The sequence below is a fragment of the Protopterus annectens genome, chromosome 9.part0 (genome assembly GCF_019279795.1).
Source record: "Protopterus annectens isolate FY-2018-M chromosome 9.part0, PAN1.0, whole genome shotgun sequence".
NCBI lineage: Eukaryota > Metazoa > Chordata > Ceratodontiformes > Protopteridae > Protopterus > Protopterus annectens.
In genome coordinates, this window is record NC_056743.1 from 1707285106 (window position 1) to 1707311741 (window position 26636).

Genomic DNA, 26636 nt, shown 5'->3' on the forward strand with positions numbered 1-26636 from the left:
CTACTTAAAAGCAGGAGAGCAATCCCCCTCCACCCCCCATGTGGGGGGCTGCGCCCCCCACAATCCCCCCACTTATATATTCTAACTCTGAGGTTGCACTACACACAAACACGCACACAAGCTACATTCTGCTCGCACACACACATCACAGCAACAAAACACACACCACAGCCCCTACACAAAACCCTTAACACACACACACACACACTTACCTGAGTCCGTAACCACAGAAGAGCGAAATTCAAAATCTCCAGTATCTGAGATTTTGAATTTTTGCACTTCTGAGCTTTCACTTTTTTCAGGATTCCACTTTGTGCTCCAAATACTGAATTTCGAGATTTCAGTATTTCGAGCTTTTAAAGTGAATTCATATATATATCAGAGTTCAAAACCACAGGGAAAATTTAAAATAACATTGCAGTACAGGCTCACACAAATAAAGAAAATCTAAACTAAGCTTCAGTATATTCCTGACTGTATCCAAGAGAGTTGTACTGTTCCCTATAAACTTACTTCATTAGAGCAAGGCAGATGTGATGTATGGCTGTTCTTGTTGTTGTCAGGTCCACAGAATACAGAATGTTCCGTCTCACTCAGAGACCTGTCAAAATATTATCTAAACTATTACTGCTAGGATAGCTTGCAGAATGACATCACTTCTTGTCATTTGACTTCTAGCTCCCAGACAAACCCCAACTGCTGGAAGCTGGCAGTATTTAGCATCTCCCTGTAAAAACACCCAGACAAGGGCTTTTGCTCAGATCTTTGGCAGATGCTGGAAGTCATAAAACAATTGCATTCCTTCATGCTTTGAGTAGCAATTAGTTCACCCTAAAGACAGTACAGAAAGCGTCCTAGTACAGACTTTGTGTCTCTAGCTGCATTGAAACCTGAGAGATAGCCTCTTTATGGCCTACCCTATAAAGTAATTTAATTTCATGTATTTTTCTAAAGTTTGCTAGACTGAGGTTAACCCTCCAGTTTTCTCTGTCAACATGTACATATAAACAGTTATAGCAGTGCATGTACATTACTGTTCTCTTCCAATAGGGCACACTGTGGATATATTATAAGCACAAGCACTTTACAAATACTTTTTCAAAAAAAAAAAAAAAAAAACATTTCTACAAAGCAGTTTGATATGCACAAGTCATACGGTTCTAATACATTTGTAACACCAGCATCTTGTATAAATTAGTATGATATTCACAAGTAACATATAATTATTTACAAAATTCCAGGTAGCTGTGCTGGCAGTACCTCCTTTTTCTCACAGACTGAAGGAAAAAAAATGAAAAGAGAAATTGGCTTGGACATAATGTTCTCTGAAAGCATTCAGGGGTTTTCCCAGCTGGGAGAGCTATAAGGAAAAAACAAACCCAATTAGCACTTAGTAGAAGCACAGTCTGCATCATGCGTCTTAGCATGTTTAACCTTTCTTTTTGGTTTACTAAAGTCTGTGAGTGTGGCTTTCAGTTTGGGACTTCACTTCCTTTTAGGAGGGTAACATTTCAGTATTTGAAGATGTACATAGTTTTGTATGTTAATATTAAATTAATAGGTTTGGGGGGTATTGGAGTTGTATTTGTTTTTTTTTTTGTTTAAGGGCTTTCAGTAAATCAAAAATTTTGTAAGATGTGACATAGGCTGAAATGGATATGACATGCAACAACTGTATAAAAGTTCAACCTGTCAAACAGTGTATGCATGTAACACAAAACCTGTAACTAGATTTTAACAAAAAGGCATTATACATAAAGGTGGGGATAATAACTTTAATTCATTGATGCTTTCTGTAATGGCTTTAAATGTCAGTGGTCTCACAGATATATACAAAAAAGAAAGAGTAGTGAACTATATTAAAATGTAGAGTGCAAATAGCTATGTTACAGGAGACATACAAAGAACTGAATACATGAATTTGATAAAGAAATGTTTTCAGGGTGGTTATTCGGTGGAATACCTGGGACAGAGGAAAAGAGGAGTACTTATATTAATTGCAAAAGAAGTTCCAGCAGTGATAGAAGAGTATAAAAAAGATAATGACAGATTTGTAGTGCTAAGGGGCTACTGGCAAGGGAGGGGGTTACAGTGGCATGCATTTATATTCCACCTAAAACTGCTGTAATGGAGCTTAAGAAAATTCTGGGAGAAATAATCAGTTTTCAGCAAGGAATATTACTTGGGTAGGGACTGGAATTTGATTTGCAGCAGTGAAGATGTGTCTGGGGGGGCAGAAGGCAAAGTATAACAAAAGCAGGGTAGATTTTTGAAGAAATTTATGAAAATATTTGGCATGGAAGATATGAATTCAGTAATAGGAGTTTGGAGTGAATTTGCATATTATTCCCCAAGATATAAAAACTGGGTTAGGCTAGACAGAGTTTACGTTTCACAGAAACATGTCCATTAATTGAATGTCTTGATGCACACCCAATAACGATTTCAGATGATGCACCAATGAAAATTAAAATAAAAACACAGGGTAATAAAATAAAAACGAGACACTGGTGCTTTTCCCACCTATCTGTTGAAATTAGATGAATTTAAGGAATGGGTGGTGATGGTTATTCAGGAGCTATTAAGAGAGGATGGAAATTTCTTCTGAAAATATAGCTAGGGAGTGGGATAAAATAAGGTGGAGTTTAAAAATAGGGGGGAAATAAAAGAAAGGGAGCTGTGGTTAAGAAGTAACCAGAATTATTTAGAGACTGACAAATGTTATATTGTAGACTAGGGGGAATCTCACAGAACAAGCAGAGGATCAACTGCAGTATACTAAGCAGAAAATAGGGGATTACCTTAATAATATGCATGAGATAAGCAAGAGTGCTGATAAGCAACTGTTTTTTGATAATAACAGTAGAGCAGAAAAACTTTTAGCACAACGACTCCAGCAACAGAAAGTAGAAATGACTGTTGTCTATAACAAGGAAGGTAACGAGAGATCTTGCAGAGGTATTAGAAATATTTTGGAAATTCTGTTGAAGTCTGTATAAAGCAGAGAAATCTGAAAATCAAGAAAAGATGCATATGGAAATGTTTATGGAAGAATTAAATATGCCAAGGTTAGAGGTAGATGAGGCTCAATTACTTATGGTTAGGATAGGAGGAGGTGACATTAAAGTTGTGATGTATTAACCAATCTATAGGAAAGTCCCCAAGAATAGATGGTATTCCTGTGGAAGTTTGGAAGCTAGCAAGGAAAAAAATGATAAAGATCCGGAAGGTTTTATTTAACAGTACTTTAAGAGGAGGAGAAGTGCCAATATCCTGGAAGAAAGGAGTGGTAGCTGTAGTACCTAAGAAGGATAAAGATCCATCACACCCAGCTTCATACAGGCCTATTTCAATACTAAACCATGATTATAAAGTGTTCATGTCTAATGGCTAAAAGAATGACAAAAGTAATGCCAAAATTGATAGATATGGATCATTGTGGTTTTGTGGAGGGGAGGCAAACATTTGACAACATTAACAGAACAGTGATGATCCAGAGGGAAGCAGAATATAAGAAGATACCATTGTTGGTGGTGGGTGTTGATGCAGAGAAAGCATTTGACAGAGTAAGCTGAGAATTTAGGAGCAGGGCAATGAAAGCATTTATATCTCCTGAAAAAAAATATAAGGTTTATAAATTAGATTATATACATTAGATTAGTACTAGGCTAACTTGTCTTGCGAGCCATTTTAAGCCAAGGCAATTATCCCTTGTGAGAATCAAACCCTGCACTTTATGTTTGTAAAGCAAACACCTTAACCATAAGGCCACCCTCACATGATAAGGAGGGTATATGAGGGATTGGAGGTAAAAATTAAAGTAGGTGGGGTCCTCTCTGATAATTTCTGCTTTAGCAGAGGAACCAGGCAGGAGTGTCCTCTTTCCCATTTGTTATTTGCAATATGTTTAGAACCACTGGCAAAGAAAATAAGGACTCAGAAATTCAAGGATATAATTAATATGGTACTCAAGAAAAGAGCTGCCTTTATTTGCAGATGAAATTATTTTATACCTGACAAAACTAGAAAGTAATATTACAGTGTTGTGAACATTTTGAGAACATTTCAGATCTTTTCGGGATACAAAATTAATGAAGATAAAACAAATGCAGTAATGGTAAATTATTTACCTACACACAAATTGGTTCAGCAATATCCATATTTATGGGGACATGATAAAATGAAGTATTTAGGAGTATGGATTAAAATTATACTGGTGTGGCAGCTAAGGATATGTGGGAACAGACTAAACAAAAGATAATACAAAAACTGAAAACATGGAAACTTTGTTATATGGATAGTAAGATATAAGCAGTCAAAATGTTTTTAGTCTCCTTAGTCTTATACACAGGTCGGGCATATTTTTATCAGCCAGAGGAGATGATGTGGATAAAAATTAATAAAGAGCTGAAGGACTTTTATCTGGGAGGCGAAGATGTTAAGAACCAAGTGGGATAAGCCGAGGAGGCTAGAATTTGTTGGTAAAAACTGGCAAAGCGGTATTGGGAGCAAATAACTAGAGAGGGAAAGGTAGTAGAATGGGAAGAGGCCAATAATTTATTTGGACTGCAGGTTAGAGATTGCCTTCCCTATCAAGGACTGATGTTAGAGTATAGACAAAGAGAAATAGGGGGTCCTAAATGAAAGACCAGTACTGGTCGAGTTTTAGTAGAATCTAGAACAGAAGTTGCTATTAAAAAAGGAATAATTAGTAGAGCATATGAAATATTGCTTGATAACTATAAAAATCAATCAGAGCAGGTTAGAAAGGATTGGGAAGAAAGACTGGATAAGCAGTTTACAAAAAAGCAACGGAAGGAGATATATGTATGTCTCCCAAATATGCAACAAAATGTAGAATATTTAGGATTTTTGTTTGGAAATGTTTACATAGATATTTTTGTACCTCAGGTAGACTCCAGATAATTTTTCCTCAGGTAGAAAATGTTGGAGGTGTGACTGGGAAGAAAGCTGTATTGGCAACATATTTTCTGGGAGTGCAGTGGGTTAGCAGACTTTGATTCCCTGTGGAATGCACTGTCACAGATGTTGGGTGGACATATTGGAGTGATGAGGGAGATTATTCTTCTGAGCTATGATATAGAATCAGAATTGATTATACATGGTAAGGCCTTGCTGTGTGTAATTATGGTGGCTGCCAAAAAAACAATTACTAGAAAATGGAAATCAAAATCTAAACCAACTGTATTAGTAGTAGTGAATGTAGTGACAGAGATAAAACAACTGGAATTGAGATCTTTAGAAAAGAGTGGGAGCATAAGAAAAATGGGAATTGTGGGAACAATACATACAGGGGAGCAATGGGACTTAAATGAGCTATGTAATGTTTGACTGAAAATGATTGGGTAGATTATAAGTGATGTGTAATGTTTGCAACTGGGAGTGTGTCAGTATGGTTTGTGATGTAAAATGTTTGCAACTTAGATTATGTCGGTGTGGTTTGTTTTCATTTATTTAAATGTAAAATTGCTGATGTCACAGGGGATGGCTTAATAAAGATATTGTTTAAAAAAGGGGGAGGAATTGAAAAATGTATGTAATGTTGCTTAGGTTATATAATATATAGCAATATATGTGAAGTATAATGTTAATTTGTTAATGCAGTTTGATTATGTTTGTTGAAATCTAAAATTGCCTGTGTCAAAATTGATAATTCAGTAAAGGTGAATATAAAAAAAATTGTCAGCTGCACGGTTGGTCCTTCTAGCAGCTTTTGGGGGCCATCCATACATAGTAAACAAGAGAGAGTCAATCTTGTTGGTCTTGGGAGAGGGAACAGGGAAGGCTTCCTTGTTTTGGAAGAATCTTGCGCCCATACCTGGGGGAAGTAGCTGCTGCCATTAATAACACCATTGGTCCCATTTTTTTTTCTATCAAAGAGCAGCAGAAAACTTAACACATACCTACTCCTCAAATTTCTTTAGATAGGGTTAATTTCCTGTGTATGGCTCAAGATTTTATTCAGGGTTTTGCTCCTCCTCTATTGCTTTCTGGTAAAGGAAATAAGAATACCCCCTTTCCTCAAGAGATTCAGTATCTGGGCGGGAAGGTGAAGGGACAGATACAGGTTTTTATCCTTAGTTTTCTGATTCAGACCCGAGGAGAGTTTAAGTTTCTGATTTTCCCTTTGGAGTTCCTCTCTTTTTGAGACTATTTCCAGAATGTGTCAGTGTTTTCAGTGGGAGTTTACTGATGTTTCTCAGTCCTTCAGAAAAAAAAAAAATATGAGCTGTTACAGAAGAAATTTCCTGAACATTCTGCATTTCCTCCAGTTCTGTCAGCTTTGGAGGATGTGCGTGTCTCTACCTCTATTTTTCTGATAGCCAGCCTGCTGCCCCTAACAAGGCAGATAGAATGTAAAAAATTCCTCAGTCTTTTAAATTTTTATACACTCCTCCCAAAGCTGACTCAGGAGCTATAGCTTTAGTTAATTGTACTGCTGCTAAGCAGTTTTTTTCTGTACTACTCTTTCTGATAAGGATAGTGAGATTATAGACTGGTACCAGAAAAAAATGGTATATGTTTTGCAACTTTGATTTTCAAAATTTTGAATTGTCAGGCTGAAAGTGTTATTGTTTATTATGACTAGTTGTCAAAGTCTGAGGAATGTTTGGCATGCAGTTCCTTCTGATGAGGGAACGTGCTGTAAATTATTTAATTTCTTCTATTGTGCTAGTCAGTGCTCTGTTTAAAGTATGTGTATGACTTCAGTTGACAGTTCTTTCAGGGATATGACATGTGATACTGTTTTGTGGAGGTTTACCTCTCTGTATTATCAGAACCTCCGAAGAGGGCGTGAGTAATGTGATTTTATTTTCTGTTTTAGATAGAAATTCACTTTTGGGTTCCTTTGCTGCAGAGGTAATCAAAAAGTGTGATAAGAGGTAAGCTGCATCAGGGAATCTGTACGATTTTTCTGCCACCGTCTTTCTAATGTTCTGAGGGATTCTGTAAACCCTTATCCAATTTTGGTATAATGCCAAGGGTGTTCCTAAAAGAATTTAGGAAACCCCCAAAACCAAGGACAATCCAGCTAGTCAGTTTGATTGTTTAAGGGACTTTGTTCCCCCTTCCAACCATGGCAGTCCGTTTCCCTTCCAAACAGTCTGAATCTCCACTGGCTACAGATTGAAATGCGGAACCCTTTTGTCTAAAACTTTCATCAAGGATATAAAAGGTGGTGAGAAGTTATTTTTTTCTTGCCAGGAGGTTATTCCTCATCCACCAAACCAGACTATTTAATTTCCCCCTGTTCTTTATTACATGCGGTTCCAGGGGGTGACAAAACCAGTTCCTTCTTCCCAAGTTGGGAACATTTTTTGTTCAAGGATATTTTTAGTGCCAAAGAGAGAAGATGCTTGGAGACCAGTTCTGGATCTTTCTTCTTAGATAGTGCCCATCTTCAAAATGATAACACTTCACAGTTTGTGTTACCTCTTCTTCCTCTTTCAATTTTCCTGGTAACTGTATATTTAAAACATGCTTATTACATTCCTTGTCATCCAGACTTCATGCGGTTTCTAAGGTTTTCAAGTCTGTATCACTTGATCAGTTCTGTGCTTTACCCTTTGGACTATCCACCGCACCAAACGTGCCCACTGAGTGGCTAGCTGCAGTTTTAGCTTATTGTACGCTACAGAGTATCCATTTCGTTCTTTCTTTTTTTCATGTTTAGATGACTTGTTTATCTTTGCACTGTCTTTTTCAAAGTGTCCGGAATCTCTAACTTGGTATTCCAAGTGAACTTTCAGAAGTCCTTTTTGACTCATCCACGTAAGATTGTGTTATTGGTGTGTCAGACGGACACTTCAGTTCAACGAGTATTTCTTCCACAGGAAAGAATAGATCTATATGTAGATCTGTTTGTAAGGTTTTCCATTCAGACTTCGGTCCACTGTGAGGGAACGCCTGCAGATTTTGGTCTCATGGCATCTGTAATTCTCATGATAGCCCTGGGAAGACTCCACATGAGAAAAATGCAATGGTATCTGAAGTCTTTTTGGTCCCAGTACCAACATCCTTTGTCTTTTAAAATCCCAGTGCTGAGATTTGTTAGAAGAGAAGTCACTTGGTAGAGACAACAAATTTCCCTAAGTCCAGGTCTCCCCCTCTCCCCTCCCTGTTTCAAAGGAGTTAGTCATCACAGACATCTCAGACTTTGCTTGGGGAGCATTTTCAGAAGGGATAATAGTGTAAGGTTTGTGGGAGACTTAAGACAGATGCATGCACATAAATATAAAATAATTGCTTGCCCTGATCAAAGCAGTCAGCTGTCTGAATCATCTTTGACCCCAAGGACCTCTTCAGGTTGTTTCAGACAGTACAGTAGTTGTACGGTACATCTACAAGCTGGGAGTAACCAGGTTGTACCTCTTTTGAAGACTAGCCTTGTTAGCTTGGGATTCAACTTCACAGTTCAGTCTCACTCTGCAGGAATCCTTTATTCAGTCAGAGCAATATTGTGTGGCAGACAAGCTGAATAGGACAGGGCAGACTCTCATGTATGCAAACCTAGATCAGTGGGTCTTCCACAATTTGATCCATGTGTGAGGAGTTCTTCTTTTAGATTCAGTCACCTCATGTCTGAATCAGCTAGCATGATTCCATGCAAGTAGGCCTAAAAGATAGATTCCCTTTCTTTTTCTTTGACAGTAATGTTCTTGTATGCTTTTCCACCCTTTCCTCTAATATCCAAGGTATGTCTGAATGAATCCCCCAAGTTCATTGTGGTAACTCCCTTTATGACCAGGGAACAGTGGTTCTCCCTTCTTTTGGAAATGACCAGGGTTAGTTACCACAAGCTTCCTCACAGAGTGGATCTACTCTTACAGTATTGGTGTTTAATGCACATCAGCTCCAGTCAGCTTCAGCTGACTATCTGAATGCTATGGTCTTAAGTTCCTTTAGGCACCTGTTTACAGAGGACATGTACCAGGTACTAATGAAGGCAAGGAAGTTTGCTACTAGGAAATCATATAATAGCAAATGGAAAAGGTTTTCTAGTTGGTGCCAACAACAACATAACCAGCACCCATTCAAAGCTAGTTGCTCTCTGGTTTTACAATATTTGTGCGAGTTACTTTCCTATGACCTTTCTTTACTGCTCCATCAAGGTTCATTTATTGGCCATTTCAGCATGCCTGTCCATGGTTCCTCCTGTTTCAAGGCTTTCTCATGTCAGAATGCTTTTGAAAGGGGGGGGGTTAATTAAGAGGCCTCCTAGAAGACCAGTTTGTCCCTTCTTGTGATCTTGATTTTGTGTTAGAGAGGTTAATACTTGCTTCATTTGAGCCATCTGATCTGGCTGACATGAGGTTCTTAACAAGGAAAACAGTTTCACTGTTCTCTACAAGAAGGGTATCCAAGTTGCAAGCTCTTACGGTGAGTCAGCCTTATCCCATTTTCCACAGGGACAGGGTTTCTTTGAGAATTAATTCTCCTTTTATGCCTAAAGTGGTTTCCAGGTTTGATTTAAGCCAAACTACCCATGTCCCGTTTTTTTTTCTGAACCTAAAAATGAGGAAGAAAAGATATTCCATACCTTGGATGTCCACAGACAACTTAGGTACTATCCTGACATAACTAAATCTTTCATATCTTCAGATCAGTCATTCATTTCTTGTGAAGATAAGAAGGGACGTTTGTCAAAACAGAATATCTCCAAGTGGTTTTCTAAGGTTATTATCTTTTGCTATACTCACCACCACAAAACTATTCCAGGCAGGGTCAAGGCCCACTCTACCAGGGTCTTGGCTTCATCTGTGGCTGTTGGACGAGTTGGTTTCTAGAAGTATTCTAGAAGCTGCAATTTGGTCCTTAGCGCATACTTTTGCAAAACACTATAAACTTGAATGTTTTTCTGGTTTCACTGTTGCAGTCATTACATTTGGGTAATCTGCTGGCAGGTTGCCCTAAGTCGGTCTGAATTCCAAAGTCTTGGGTCATGTGTCAGTTTCTGTCTTCTCTTCCATGATGTCAGGTCATTAGGGGTATAAAACAAGCAGCCGACGACATTTTCTTTAGTCTTTCTTGCCGTGCAGTGCCCAAAGCAGAAGCATTTCACAAGTGCCGGTCGGCTGACTCCTGAAATATTCGAATTTGAGTCTTCACTAAAGGTAAGTATCCCGTTGGGGAAACTTTTTTCTTGCTCCATTCCAATGTCAGAAAAGGTTAATAATTGTATTACTTGTGGGAAGCAAATACCTCATAAGGATTTCCATTTATACGGTATTCCTTGCCTAGGCCCTGATCACAACGTGCCTGGCTGTCGGTATTTGTGCTAGATTTAACCAACGCACTATTAAACGTTGGTATATCTTTGCCTCAAAGTATTTTGGAAACAGATTTAACTACCCAGAAATGTCGTCCGATAGCTAGCCGACTACCGGAGTACATAAAAAACGCAAAGAAAAGGACAGAGAAAGACACTCAAGGTCCAAAACCGATGACGAAACTTCTCCTAAGCCAGTCGCCGGTTTGCTGGTACTCAGTGAGGCGCTTTCGCAGCCGCTGATACCCGCTATTTTTGAGTCACAGGCCCCTACCGACACCCATGTGGAGTGCGGCATGCAGCGAGATACTCAAAGTATTGGACTCACGGATGTATCTCCCTCGGATGGGTCCGGAGCCGCTGAGCAGGCACCGGCTTCTGAGGGTGTATTCAGGCCTCAACATTTGTATATCAAACCGATGACAGCTGCAAAACCAAAGACAAAAGCAACTTCTAAACCTAAAAAACTGACGCATGAGCCACATGCACAGGCCTCTATGCCTAAAAAACAGATGATCAAAATGGCTGAAGACCTTATTACCTTGATCAGGGGTTCTCACCCCCCTCCAGATAAGAGGCCTAGGCAAGACACTGATTATGAATCTTCAGATCAGGTTTCTATTCTTCTGATTCCTCTTCTGATCAGGAATTATCTATACCTCCCTATGAGGATTCTGATGCAGAGAGGTCTATACCATCTGCATCACCTCCTGAGGATTATTCTTTTGGAGAATGCATACTTTGAGGGAGCATTTTCATTGGGAGAGTCAAGATTTCTCAGAATCAAAAAAGAGGCTCAGGGATTTCCTCCTTCTCCCTCAGCACAAGTCTTTAGCCATACCCCCTGTTTTAGACATTGTGGATGTGTTTTCGGAGTCAAGTTTGACCCCTGACTCCTTACCTAAGGCTCCCAGCAAGCGTGACAGATATTACAGGGTCCCTGACTCATACATTTTTATTTAGAAACCCTGCTGCTGATCCTGAAACTATTTCACAGGGTCCAAAGGGAGTTAAGGCCTCAACAGCAAAAAACCCTACCCCCTCTGACAGAGATTCAAGGGCACTGGACAGATGGGAAAAAAGGTTTATACATCTACAACCTTGGCAATTAGGGCCTTAAACCGCCAATTTCATATGCTCAAGTATCAACAACATGTTATGGGATTGCTGAAACAGAAAATGATGTTGATTTCTGAATGTACAGAAAATAAAGAATTGCAGGAATTATTGCATGCAGCTGAACAGGTTGGAAAGCATACTTTGCAATGTGGTTTTGATTCCTTAGAGGCCTTCTGCAGGGCCGCAGTTACTGGATCTGTGATTGAGGCATGCCTGGCTAAAGGAACAAAATTTGCCTGATCATGTTAAAGGTAAATTGCTAGATTCACCTTTACAGCATGATACTCTGTTTGGTATTAAGGCAGAAGAGGTTTTAAAGAAAATGGAAGACAAAGCTAAGTCTATGCAAACTGTAAAAGACTTCTTACAAATGCAGCCACCAAGATTCAGTAGACACTGGCCTACAAAAACTTGATCTTTTCCTGTGTCAGACAGAGCTCAAAGGGGCAAATCCAGATGCCCTAAGGGTTCCAGATACCAGACCCAAGATTCATACAGGTCAAAGCAATGGGGCGCTTCTACCTCCAAATCTGGAGGAGATAAAGCGCAGACCTACAGAAAACAGTCCCTGTGACTTCCTTCTGCCTACACCAATCACTTATCTTTTGGCAGCACCCTTAGGGGGGGAAATTAGCACTTTTTGCTCAAAATTGACAGTTAATAACCCAGGACAAGTGGGTGCTAAACATAATATCACAGGGATACAGATTCTATTTCCATACTCTGCCAATAGCATACGGTTGGCCAGATCTGCCAAAAAATCAATGGGCAGAGGCACAGAAACAGGTTACGTCCCTCATGGATATGGGGGCCATTCAGCCAGTACCAGAACAGGAAAAAGGACAAGGTTTTTGCTCAAGACTGTTCTTGGTACCCAGAAAGGACAAGGCCTGGCGGCCAATACTGGATTTATCGATTTTGAACACATACCTGGACATTCTAAAATTCAAAATGCTGACTTTGCAGCAGCTTCTGCCCATGCTGGGCAAGAATGTGTGGCTGGTGACATTAGACCTAAAAGAGGCATACCTGCATGACCTAATAAGACAATTGTGCAGAAGATACCTCAGATTCAAGGCTGGCTTAATGCATTACCAATTCTCTGCACTGCCCTTTGGCTTATCTACTGTGCCCAGGGTCTTTACAAAGTGCCTGGCACCAGTAATTGCATTTTGCAGACAAAGAAGTATACAAATATATCCTTACTTGGACGACTGTCTCATACAAGCAGAGAACAAGGACATTCTTCTTCAGCACCTGGCATTTGTGAAAAGGCTTCTAACATGCCTAGGGTACACAATAAATGAAAATAAATCACAACTGCTACCCTCTCAAAAGATAACATTCCTGGGTGCAAGCTTGAATACAACTGCCCAGATGGCTTACCTCACACCAGACAAGCAAAGGCAACTGACTACTTACTTCAAACTGATGGCAACAAAAACCCAGTTGTCTGCAAGAGAAATTCTGCAGGTTTTGGGCTTCATGGCATCCTGCATCCTACTGATTCCATATGCAACACTGCATATGAGGAAACTTCAATAGTACCTAAAAAGTTTATGGAGTCAACATTGTCAGAGTCTGGAAACAATGATTCCTCTCATTCCCTGCCTACAACAGGAGTTTCTATGGTGGGAAAAGGCATGTCACCAAAACATGGGACGGGCCTTCACTCTACCCCCTGTCAGCCAAACCTTAACAACAGACGCATCAGATTATGCCTGGGGGGGCCCACATGGCAGGAAGATGCGTTCAGGGCATATGGACCCCAAAACAAATACATCTACATATCAACCAGAAAGAGATGCTAGCTTTTCAAAATGCTCTAACAGCCTTCAAGGACTTACTTCATCCAGGACCACTACTGATAAAAACGGACAACACCACAGTCATGTGGTATATAAACAAGCAGGGGAGCACACACTCATACCCCCTTTGCAGATTAGCCATGGCACTGTGGGACACAGCTTTGACTTACCAAATACATCTTCAAGCTCAATTCCTGCCAGGAAAGCAAAACACTCTGGCAGACGATTTAAGCAGAAACCTTATTGATCCTCACGAGTGGAAACTAGATCCACAAGTCTTTAGCATGATAACAAAGAAATGGGTGAGCCCAGACATAGATCTATTTGCCTCTTCTCAAAATTATCAATTGAAAAGATTCTGCACAAGGACTTATCACAGACAAGCATGGAAAGTAGACGCCCTATCCTTCAGTTGGAAAAGCTATCAGTTTACGCCTTTCATCCTCTGCCTCTTCTTCCCAAGGTCCTCCTAAAAGTCAGACAAGAGAAACCAAAGATGATTCTAATTGCTCCGGACTGGCCCCGCCAATACTGGTACCCAATCCTAAGGAACTTGTCTGAATACCCAGCTTGCACCTGACCTCAAAGACCTCAACTACTGTCCCAGCAAAACAATTAGATCATGCACAATCAGCTCCAGACACTGAACCTGGCAACATGGCTGATCATGTAGTCATACAAACAACACCTCTCAGTAAAGCTGTGATGGATGTCATTTTGGAAGCCAGAAGGCCTAGTACTGGAAAATCTTATGCTGATAAATGGAAGAGATTCTGTGCTTGGAATCAAACACAAGGAACTGATACAGCAGAACCAAATATTCCTCAGATATTACAATACTTGACTGAGATGCTTGACAAAGGCCTATCTTTCTCATCAATTAAAATCCATGCCTCTGCCATTTTGGCTCATTACAATACAGAGCCACCAATCTTTTCTCATCCTTTACTAAAGCAGTATCTTAGAGGAGCCAAAAATTTAAGGCCTCCTAGAAGATCACCAATAGCTGCATGGGACCTCAATTATGTGTTGGAAAAGCTCACCCTGCCTCCATTTGAACCAGCTGCTACCGCTGATATAAAGTTCTTATCATGGAAAACAGCTCTGCTACTAGCAATTACTTCAGCAAGAAGAGTTTCATAGCTACAGGCCCTCATGGCTGTGGAGCCTTTTATCATATTTCACCCAGACAGGGTGTCCCTGAGGACAAATCCTACATTTATGCCTAAGGTGGTTTCCAGTGTGGCTCTTAACCAAACTATTCATCTGCCCACCTTTTATACAAATCCACAGAACAAGGGGGAGAGAATTCTGCATTCACTGGATGTACACAGACAGCTAAGATTCTACTTCAGCAGGACTAAAGCTCTAAGAAAAACTGAGCAATTACTAGTGACATGCTACAGGATCAGAAGGAAAGGCTATTTCAAAGCAGACTATTTCAAAGTGGATAAGCTACTGCATTTGTTTCTGCTGCTTACACCATGGTAAACCTGTGTCCAAGGGCATTAGGTCTCATTCCACCAGAGCTGCAGCTACTTCAGCAGCCTTTCTCAGAGGAGTATCAACCAAAGACATTCTAGAGGCTGCTACTTGGAGTTCTGTTCACACCTTTACAAAGCATTATCATTTGCCTCTTTAAGTCCAGGGCAGGCTTTGCCACTGCAGTTCTGCAGGGCCTTATAGCCGCACCTAATGCTGTTTAGCTCCAGCCTCCCAACCGTAGCTTTGGGATTCTACCCAAATGTAATGACTGCAACAGTGAAACATGAAGAACATAGTACAGTTGGGTACACTTACCATAAATGTAGATGTTCGAGTGTATTCACTGTTGCAGTCCAGGTTACCCCCCCCCCCCCCGCCATCCCCTTTCATTCTGGAGTTTATCTTTCCTTCTCTATCTTCTACAACATACGTGATGTATTTGCTTGTAGATGAAGATAAAGTTTATACTGATTCATGTATGTGTGTGTGTGTGTGTGTGTGTGTGTGTGTGTGTATATATATATATATATATATATATATATATATATGTGTATATATATATATATATATATATATATATATATATTTTTTTTTTTTTTTTTTTTTTGCTACCTTAATGGGGGCACCTGACATCTGGGGCAAGAAAAACTAAAGAAAATGTCATCGGCTGCATGTTTTATACCCCTGACGACCTGATGTCATGGAAGAGGAGACAGCAACCAACGCAGGACCCAAGACTTTGGAATTCAGGCCGACTGAGGACAACCTGCCAGCAGATACCCAAATGTAATGACTGCAACAGTGAATACACTCGAGCATCTACATTTATGGTAAGTGTACACAACTGTACTTTCCTTCTCTAGGTCCGGATTAGGCTTTGCTAGGACCATGGGCTCCTGGATTCTTAAATTCATAGGTGTTTACTAGGCCAGTTGGCCAAAAGGGCCTTTTTAAGCCTAGCCATGCATCCCAAATCTCTGACAAGTTCTGATACCCTTGGTAAGTGTAAGCATGGGCTTGGGAGATGAACTATTTACAAGTTACCTGTTTTTATTCAAGACGTAGGTGCCAAACCAGGGATGAATTTCCGGTTTCCCATCCAGTTGTCCAAGTTGAACTTGAATTGAGTTAGGGAGGAGCTCTGCTTCACATGGTTGGGGAGCCTGTTCCATAGATGATGGGGTTGTCTCTGGGATACATACTTAGCTTTCCAGGAGGTCCTATTTGTATCACAGGCAAGGTTTAAGTCTTTAGAACATGTAATTCTGGTACTGTTTGTTTTGTAGATATGCAGGGACTCCATCCGAGTGGGGTCTGGCAATGCCCTGTATGCCAGGCATAGATCTCCCCTCATAAGCCCAGCCCTACAACAGTTACTCCAACCATATACCAACACTCGGCAAATCCGATCCTCACACAAAACACTCTTCCAATTATCCAAAAGCAACAACAAAGCTGGGGGACATCCACTACTCCCACCACATTTCTAAACTTTGAAACTCACTCCCTCAGGGTTGGGAGGGTGGCCTAATGGTTAAGGTGTTTGCCTTACAAACACAAGGTGCAGGGTTTGAGTCTCACAAGGGATAACTGGCTAAGCTTAAAATGGCTCGCAAGGGCAGTTAGCTTAGTACTAACCTATGAACACATCCTAAATGCTGCCAACCTACACCAATTTAAAACTCTGCTCAAAGACCACCTCACTAACAACTGGCGCTGCTCTGGCAACATGCCCTGTATCCTTTTAGTAAGGAGCCTCTGTGGACATTGCAGTTGCTGGATATGCCTGGTTAGGTACATACCAAATGGGGTATTGTACTAACTGATAGGTCTAATGAATGCCGACTACAGTGGAACAATGACTTCCTTGGACTTAGATGTCATACCTTTGTATATAAGTTGCGCAACATAGAATGATTTCCTCACCACTGTAGACACGTGATTTTCAAAGGCAGGATTACTGTCTGTGTGTGTCCCTAAGTCCCTGATTACTGGGTCAACTCTAACTCTTTTACTTCCACCTCCCCAAATGTAGTTAGCTGGAGTAATCAACCCATGTAACTAAGGCAACTGCAGCCATAGTCAACATGATGAACATTGTGTAAGTAAACTTACCATAATAGTAAATGTTGAAATGATCACTGTTGCAGCAGCCACTCCCATCCCCTACCTTTCTTGTTTTTTTTACTGCGCATTGTATGTCAGAGTGTGGACATTTATATTTTTGTTTTCCTAGCCTTATTCTTTCAGGGCTTAGTCTTGTTCTCTTAGGTGGCAGGAAAGCTCTGAAGGGATATGCAGCCAAACTTGTCTTTTGGTCATCTCAAACTACCTGACAGCTTGGACGAGTGGAAGGTGTCTTGAAGCTTCGGAAGCTGGATGGATGCTGGATCCTTGGCAAGATATAACCCATATAGCCAAGGCTACTGCAGCATTGATTATTCAAACATCTACTATTATGCTAAGTTTATTTATACAACTGTACCTTCTGTGGGCAGCTGCCAGAGGTGTAAACTTTAAAGCCATAATGTTAATTTAGCAGTAAATGAGACTATTTTGCAGTAAATTATTTATAGGCAAACATGCCGAAATGCTGAAGTAATTTGTGTAAGTTTTGCAAACTAACTTTTTTTTTTTTCCAGAACGCGTTGAACGAATCCCTTGGATTGCACCTGAATGTGTCCATAACATCAACGACTTAAGCATTGCTGCAGATAAATGGAGTTTTGGCACAACCTTGTTGGAGATTTGTTATAATGGTGATGTTCCGTTGAAGGAACGTACACTGTCAGAGGTAGTGTTCTTATGTAGTATTTTATTTTAGATAAATTAGGGCAATGGTGGTGCTTTACATTTGCAGGTTACTGAATTATCCCTTTTTAAATAAGTGTTAGAGCAATGTTGTAGTAGTAAACATTTTTAAGTCATTTTAGTGTAGTTAATGATATGAACTAGTAATGAATTTCATCTTGTAGTTCTGGTTTGATTCCTTCTGTCTTCACTTGCAAACTGTGCAAGTCTGAGAAAGTAACTTTATCCACAGTGCTTTTTGGTCACCTCGCATAAGAAACACTTGTGCCTAGTAAAGAGGAGGGGTGCTTACAGGAAGTTTCAATAGCCTTAGTCAAATTCCATCTCAAATTGCAGTTGGACTCACAACAGCTGTTACTGAGTCATTCATTAGTTTCACCAGTGCTTTTTATTTTCAGAGAAAAGTAGCCTTTCGAGAATTTTATGACATCACATGCTACTATTTTGCAAGAAAGCATGAGCAGTGCAAAGCTAAACAGTTAGTAAACAGGGTTTTCTATTCATTTCATATTTTATTTTGTGTGGATTTCTGAATGCTGGATAAGTGCTGCAATGTTATCCATGACTGCCACTTGCTCTGTCAAAAGCATTAGAATGCTGCAAGTTTCAAACAGTAGTAGAAGCAGTCTTCTTTTTTTTCATGTTTTATTTTTTGATCTCTGAATACTACCCAAGTGTAACGGTTTTCTCACCAGCTGTAAAAAAAAAAAACGTGATGCAAGCAATAGATTCATTTTTAACAGTCAAGTCCAACACTTAACTGTCACAATGGGGGCTGCACAGTACAACAACGTGTAATAATTTTACATACTAATTCTGAGATTGCTTTACTGCGGAGTAAGGGGAATACTTCAAGAGACTGCTTAGATTTGGTATGAATTCTCTAAACTGAACACTTAGACTGTACTGCTCGTAGTTACATTATGCAGAATAAAGAGCTGCACGATTGAGACAAGCTTTTTGACAAGTTCATAAAAAGTAAACACGCCTCCCACCCCCATCACAAACACACGCAAAAATGTAGTAACCTTATTGTTTCCCAGTGATCAGGGACTGAAAGCTTTGACCGAAACTGAATATTAATTGTGTTCACCAGAGGGAATGAAAACAGGGTTGCATAAAGTAAATTGAAATGAGGAGTATGGTTGTTGATGACATGGTAAGTGGGTGGTGGCAACTGGGAGTTATCAGAACAAGTTTCTTTCAGTCAGAATTTAGACTCTGGGATTGTCCTTTTAAGAAACTTGCTTAGTTGGGGAGGTAGTTGTTTACTGTTAATCACCTTGGACATTTTATCGTGACTTTCCCTTTTTTGTTTAATTTGCCTTAAGAAGTTTGGTTTATGTTTAAACAGTGTGTGTGATACAAACAAGCATTTGTTCTATTAGTTTTATTCATCATCACTTTTTTATTTCTGTTTTGAATTCTTAGAGGTATATGTTAAAAATCAGTTATCAGCTTTTAAAAAAATAAACATATGGTTGAAAGAGTACCAAAGTGAGTTGCAATAATAATGAATCTGATGATGTAAATCTTTGTTTATTCATTACCATTAAGACCTCGGTCCCGTTCTCGGAACCGATACGGCTGTTTCCAAGCTTGTGCCAGCCAAAACCTCTCAGCTAAGATCTATCCATAATGCCCCTTTCCTAGTTACTTCAGATCTCATTTGCCGTGTTCCTAGTCAGATGTGCTAGCCATCTCTCTCAAAACTAAGTAGAAATGTGTTAATTTTAAGACAGTTTCTCTTCAAAATTATGTAATTTTTAATCAAGTTAGCCCTTTCTCTGTGTCACTTATAACCTAGGCCTATTTCATAACCTTTTCCTTGGTAATTTAATTTTTTACCTTTATTGGTATTGTCCCTCTCTCCTGTCTTTGACAGGCCTTTCCTTTTTACTAGTGGTATTTTTTAAAATAACATCAATGGTATTTTCTCCCTTAATTTTTCTATAGGATAGCCTTGTTGCCTTACTATGTCAGACAAAGCTAAGTTGGGATTTAAACAATGTGACAAGTGTTGGATGTAAGATGCCTAACTCAGATACACATGTTCATTGTGTCTACTGTTTGGGCGTGGATCATATTAAAGCTGACTGTGACATTTGTGCTAGTTTTAGTAATTGTACACTAGCAGAACGTAAAAATAAACTTATCTTAAAAGGATTACTCAAGACATCTTTTTCAGAGGCTTGATCTGGGTCGGAGGTCTCACCCCCTACAAAGCCAAAAAAAACATAAGGAAAAACGGATTACTCAAGACACCTTTTTCAGAGGCTCTATCTGGGTCAGAGTTCTCACCCCCTCCAAAGACCAAAAAACATAAGGAAAAACGGATTACTCAAGACACCTTTTTCAGAGGCTCTATCTGGGTCAGAGGTCTCACCCCCTCCAAAAACCAAAAAACATAAGGAAAAATGGATTACTGAAGACACCTTTTTCAGAGCCTCTATCAGGGTCAGAGGTCTCACCCCCTCCAAAGACCAAAAAACATAAGGAAAAATGGATTACTCAAGACACCTTTTTCAGAGGCTGTGTCTGGGTCAGAGTTCTCACCCCCTCCAAACACTAAAAAACATAAGGACAAACTGAGTCACTTGGTCCCTGCATCTCCATCAGTTACGGAACCGAGTTGGCTCCGTGTTTCGCCAGAGCCCTCGGCGCAGACCTCTTCAGCACCAGGCTCTGTGTCTTCTCCCTCTGTGCCGTCCATGATGTTCACCCCCTATTTAGGTTCCATCCTCGGCACCACTGACTTCGGTGCCGTCCTTGGATCCGACATAGGCTCCAGTGATTGTACCTGCTTCGGCACCAACCCCAGCCACGGTGCCGACAGTTTCTTTGGCTCCATCGGCTCTAAAGCTCGAATACCTGCCAAGGACAAGATACTTCCACTCTAGTGCATACTGTCTCTGTTCCGACAGCAGTGTTTTCCCTGTCGGCACCATCCACCCTTGCTGCATTGGCTCCGGTGGAACTGATGCTCTCCCGAAGCAGTGCTTGGACCATCCGTACCTTGGTACCTAGCCGGCACCTATTTTCTCGCTGGCGCCATCTATGTCCACGGCTCCGACTGCTTCCAGTTCTCTCAGAGCTCATCACCTGGAGGTGGGCTCCTCACGGCAAGGTGTGACCCCGGTTTCGAGGTTGTCCCTCCCGGTTCTGGGCTCCCATCCCTCCTCAGGTGGGCCTACTGTACACTTAATGGACTCACAGTCAGCAGCAGTGACATCAGTATCAGAACCCTCCCCTAGCATGCACCTCTACCAACCCTCTGTTTCGGAACCCCGGGCACGGGAGTCACAAGAGCCCTCTTTGAAGGGAACCCCTTCTCCGGAGTCCTCCTCAGAAGATCCCACTGGGGAGCCACCCCGGAAGAAACGGTGCAAGAGGAAGCACCTTGATTCACCGGAGAAATCTATCACCAAAGACACTAATTGTGATGAGGGGGAAGGGTCCCCATGGTCTTCCACAGACGACATCTCATTCAGAGACATTCTCGAATTCCTCAAGCAACGGGAAGACTGGAAGTCCTATAACCCTTCTTCTGAGGAATCTGTGTTCCTGCAGGCCTACCGTGCCTGGCCATCTATTTCCTGGGTGACTCCACTGGCAGATGCCCTTGTTAAAATCATTGTGAAGCGTGCCTGGAAGGCCCCGGGCAATGTAGAACCTGTCCCTCAGAGTCCAGACAAAAAATTTTAGCTACACCTGAAAACCAGCCCCACTGGTCCTAGCAGTTGACAGTTGATTTTATGGTCATGCCGGCGGCCACCAAAAGGGAAATGTCAGAAGATAGTTCCACCATCCATCCTCCAAACAGAGAATCCCGGACCATGGACAGACTAGGGAAACAGACCTATGCTTCAGCGACATTCTCCATTCGGTCGCTGTACTATCCCTACACTGCACTCGCCTCCAAAGAGACCTAAATTCCGAAATGTCTCCCTCTTTGGTGGGGTACTGCCTGATGAGGCGTGTGATACTGTCGCCTCGCAGCTAGCTACCCTTGAATCCATCTTGAACTCCTCGATGCGTTTAATATCTCACTCCATCGAGGGGGCAGCTTGAGCTGCCGCATCAGGTGTTGCCATGAGACGTAATGCTTGGATGCAGTTGTGTGACTTCACAGACTCCTTTAAATTTTCCTTCATCAATGCACTTGTCAACAAATCTGTACTTTTTGGACCCAAAGTATGAGACGCACTTACATGTAGTGAGAAAGATGGAAAGACCTTGTCTGCTGTGGTGATATGCCTTTCCAACCCCCAGAGGTCCTACTCCAGGAACCAAAAGGGAGGAAATGTGTGGTTCAAGAAATCCCAAGGACCTTTTCGTGACACTTGTGGTGAACAATCCCCCCGGGCAGAGGGGGCAACTCATATGGAAGATGTCCCTTTCGGGTTAGAGGGGATCCACGTAACCAGGGTGCTAGAGATTCTTTCTCTGGCAGACTTTACCAGTGCTCCTGAGCAGCGGCCCAATTGCTTTCCTCTGGAAGCAGTTGGGGGTCATTTTTCTCTGCATCTACCAGCCTGGCATCTTATTACTACCGATGTTTGGATGCAGAGAATAATATCCAGAGGCTACCAAATACTATTCGATTTAACTCCCATCCCCGATGTACCACCCAATCAGAGGGAATTAGCAGCCTTACAAATAGAAAAGCTGCTAAGGAAAAGAGTCTTCCAACCAGTGCCACCAGACCAGACAGGATCCAGGTTTTACTTGAGGTTCCTTTTAGTGCCAAAAAAGACAAGGGGACTGGAGACCAATACTGGATCTCAGCCTATTGAACAAATTTATCAAACTTCAAAATTTCCAGATGGTCACAATGCAGTCCATTCCTCCCTTCCTAGGGAGGGATAACTGGATGTGCTCTATAGACCTCCAGGATGTGTAGTACCACATAAAGATGGATAACCACTCCTGGAGGTTTCTCCACTTCCGGCTGGGAGCCAATCACTACCAGTTGAGGGCACTGCCATTCGGTCTCTCGACAGCCCCTCGAGTGTTCACCAAATGTATGGCAGTTGTGGTAGCTCATCTTTGACTACAAGGATTTTAGGTGTTTCCCTATCTTGACGATTGGCTCATTACTGCTCCGACCAGGAATCTTCTTACAATCAAGGTCTCTCTCTCCACTTGGGGATTACAATCAACAGGGACAAATCTCAATGTCTCCAGTGAAGACACTGGAATTCATTGGAGCGGTCTTTGACGCAACATCCTATCAAGCTTCTCTTCCCCCCTCACAGGTTTTCGAACATAACACACCAAATCTAAGACCTTCTACCTATGTACCAGCACGTCTTGTAATGTAACTCTTAGGCTCCATGGCAGCTGCCATAATGTTGGTACCACTGGCGAGACTGTACATGAGAATCCTACAGTGGCTCCTTTCTGCACAATGGCCATTGCTAATTTACCCACTCGACCACATGATATGTCTTTTCAAACTGTTGCAAGGAAGAAATGTTATGGTGGATGAACCCGCAAATGGATCTTTGGTATCGACTGTCCTGTCTTCCCCAGCCCACAGCCATGGTGACCACAGACGCTTCCCTGTTAGGGTGGGGGAGGGCATTTCCAGGGAAAGACTGTCCAAGGCACCTGGTCCCCCATGGAGGCTAATTTGCACATCAATGTCCTGGAACTGAGGACAGTTCTCCTAGCATTGCAAGCGTTCCATGCATCCCTACCCTCTGGGACCATTGCAGTTCAGTCAGACAACATGTCAGTCATCTGGTATATCAACAAGCAAGGCAGAACCAGGTCTTACCCCTTGTGTTAGGAAGTCATGAGGATTTGACACTGGGCGATAGCTTCCAACTGCTTCCTTATAGCAACACGCATTCCCGGGAGTTCCAACTTTATTGTGGACAGTCTGAGCAGGAAAATCCTGATGATTCACGAGTGGTCTCTCAACCCTGCAACAGCAGATTGGATCTTCCAACGCTGGGGCAAGGCTTGGTGTGACCTGTTTGTTTCCCCCCCCTAAACTACAAATACAGAAGCTGCTTTGCCCTGATTCCCCCTCGGGGGAACCACCAAGGGATGCTCTAATGCACGATTAGCCACCGGGTCTTCCCTATGGCATCATCTGATTCAGAGTCCGTGGATCCTGGATCATTCCCAAGACCTGTTATCTCATCTTCAGGGACTGATTCATCCCAACCTGCACAATCTCAAGTTCGCAGTTTGGTTCCTTCACTTCCAGTGATTGCCAGGCTGCCTGACATCCCATCTCCTGTTCGTGAAATTCTTCTGGCTTCATACAAACCTTCCACTAGGAAAGTTTATTCTAGTAAATGGACTAGGTTCTCTGTTTGGGCCAAAGATCAGAACTTAGACCCTTTCTCTATGCCTATTCAAAAGATCCTACAATACCTGACTACTGTTTTTGCATGCAGGAGCCTCAGCTTCGACTATCACTGTATGTTTAGCAGCTATCGCCAATTTTCATAATGATCTTGATAATTCTTCAGTTACATCACACCGCCTATGCAAGAACTTTTTGAAAGGAGTATTACATGTTAAACCTCCGGTCAAGCTTCCCTCAGAACCCTGGGACTTGACTTTGGTACTTCAGTCTCTCACAGGTTCTCCTTTCGAGCCTTTTGATTCATGTGATTTGCAATTTTTGTCACCGAAAACCTTACTTCTAGTAGCACTTACCTCAGCGGGAAGAGTGTCTGAGCTGCAGGCATTGAGTGTCAAGAGTCCTTACTTGATCTTCCACATGGATAGGGTGTCCCTTCGTACTGACCCTTCTTTCTTGCCCAAGGTCATTCATGGCTTTTCCATTAATCAATCTATTGACCTGCCGGTTTTCTTCCATCAGCATTCTAACAGAGGAGAGTACATTTTGCACACCCTTGATGTGCATCAGCAGCTTCATTGTTATTTGGACAGGACTAAATCTTTCAGGAAAACAGATCAATTGTTTGTGGCCTTTGCAGGACCAAGATTGGTTAAACCTGTTTCCAAAGTGACTTTATCCTCCTTGCTTAGAAACGTCATTACCTTTAACTACCAACAGAATAAGCTATCCTTGCCTTCCAGAATAAAGGCTCATTATACCAGATCTGTGGCTACTCCTATAGCATTTCATTCCAGAGCCTCTGTGGGTGATATCTGCACAACAGCCACTTGGGCAAGACCTCATATCTTTATATCTCATTATAAATTGGATTTTGCTTCCAGAGGACGGGCATCTTTTGGTTCTATGGTGCTCAGGAATATCCTTCCTTAGGGCCACCCAGGAGTCAAATAGCTAGGGACTTGGTCCTAATGGTAATGAATAAACAAAGATTTACAACATCAGATAAAGAAGTTATGTCTTACCATAATGTTCCATCTGTGTTGTAGATCTTTGTTCATTTATTACTTCCCGCCCTCCTTCCCCCTGTCTGGGCTCCTGGTGGACTTTAGGAACTCCTGGTTAGGGTATTTCTCAGACAGAGCCTCCTATTATTTTTTTTCTATTACTACATCTATTATCTAAGGGCGGGCAAACTCGATTTGAAGTAACAAGGAGAGGGGCATTATGGGTAGGTCTTAGCTGGAGAGTTTTTGGCTGGCACGAACCTGGAAACTGCTGTATCGGTTCTGAGGACAGAACCAAGGTCCTAATGGTAATGAATGAACAAAGATCTACCACACAGATGGAACGTTATGGTAAGACATAACTTCTTTTTATGTGAGTTAGAATGTGAGGATAGGCCTCACTAAGAATGCATAGCTTAGGAGGGAGAGAACAGTGATGTAAGTGTTTAGTCTTTTGCTTGTCAGTGGTGGAAGTGGTGTTTAGAAGGAAGGAACAGAGCAAGGTAAGTGGAGCATACTTTACAAGCCATGGCAATGAACTTTGTATCTAAAATTAAGTGTGCTCACTTAGGCAGGGTGAGCTTGGATGCTATTATTGCATGAATGCTGAATTTGCACATCATCTGATGCAGTAAAGAGGAAGTGGGAAAGATGGAAAAAGGGGCAAAACTGAACTAGGATAACACTACTGTTTATGAACTTCTACAGACTTTAATGCATGCAAAGGGAAACTTGTCTTTTCCCCCTGGGTTTTGTGTGTTTATAGTAGTTTGTTAAGCCTAAAGTGTATTGCATGGCACTGGTTCATTCTTCACTGCTAACCATTGGTATGTTTGTTTGGAGGGATGAGTTAATACATTTGACACTTTTCTGTTAAGTTTGCATTTTGCAGTGATTCGTGTGCTTTTCAAATGTTGTACCACAGTACTGCTCTTTGACATCAGAACTTTACATCATTTGGGAACCTCCATTTTCCATGCATGTGTTAGATTCCTTGTTAAGTATAAATTTGCAGTTGCTTACACATAACCTTTGTATTACTTTTAATTCACAGAAAGAGAGATTTTATGAAAAAAAGCTGAAACTGCAAGAGCCATCGTCTCCAGAACTTGCAAGCTTTATTAGCCAGTGTTTGAACTATGATCCAAGTGAGAGACCATCTTTTAGAACCATTCTCAGGGATCTTACCCATTTAAGTGAGTATTTTTTTTCATTCCATTGTATCTTGTTAAAACTGTAGAAGTATTATACAGCAGAAGAAAATAATTATAGTCATCATAGTTTAGGGGCTTACCTGGGAGCAAGCCCTAAGTGTGGGAATCCCAAATCCCATGCAGACAACAATATCAGATGTTATATTTCTTAGCATTCCTCTTCAGCAGTTCACTGACATCATCACAGCACACGTATCAGCATATAAAATGGCATCATCTGTAAACACATCCCAATTCTTTCCAACCATGAGCATATCTTGCTGTGTTACTGTAATGCTTTCCATTTCCTCCAGCTGTCTTCTGATATTTTCGTAACCCATTTTTTTTCATTTTGGTTATGACAAAGATTTTCTTTATCTTATTTGAAAACACATAGTTAATAAGTGTTCATATCAGTGGCAGGTACCTTTACAGGATGCTCTGTTTCAGGTTTTGGTTTTGCCTGGGGAGGTAGCAGTATTCACATGTCATCCATTGGTAAATCCATCCTAACCATAGTAAGAAGACAAGGTGAAATGTTTTGAGTGTCACATTTGTAAACTGCAAGGCAGTAACATTCAGTAAGGTAGTGCCTCATCT

At 41.3% G+C, this 26636-nt stretch overlaps 1 protein-coding gene across 2 annotated transcripts in view; it reads left to right on the forward strand.

Annotated features, from left to right (window-relative positions):
* The window catches only part of TYK2 (tyrosine kinase 2), a 2798586-nt gene that overhangs the window by 2291190 nt on the left and 480760 nt on the right, over window positions 1-26636 (forward strand). For both annotated transcript variants that reach the window (XM_044084572.1, XM_044084573.1), the window contains 2 exons: window positions 17346-17497; window positions 25898-26039. In XM_044084572.1, the coding sequence (XP_043940507.1) occupies window positions 17346-17497; window positions 25898-26039 (294 nt within the window). The remainder of the gene's footprint in view (window positions 1-17345; window positions 17498-25897; window positions 26040-26636) is intronic.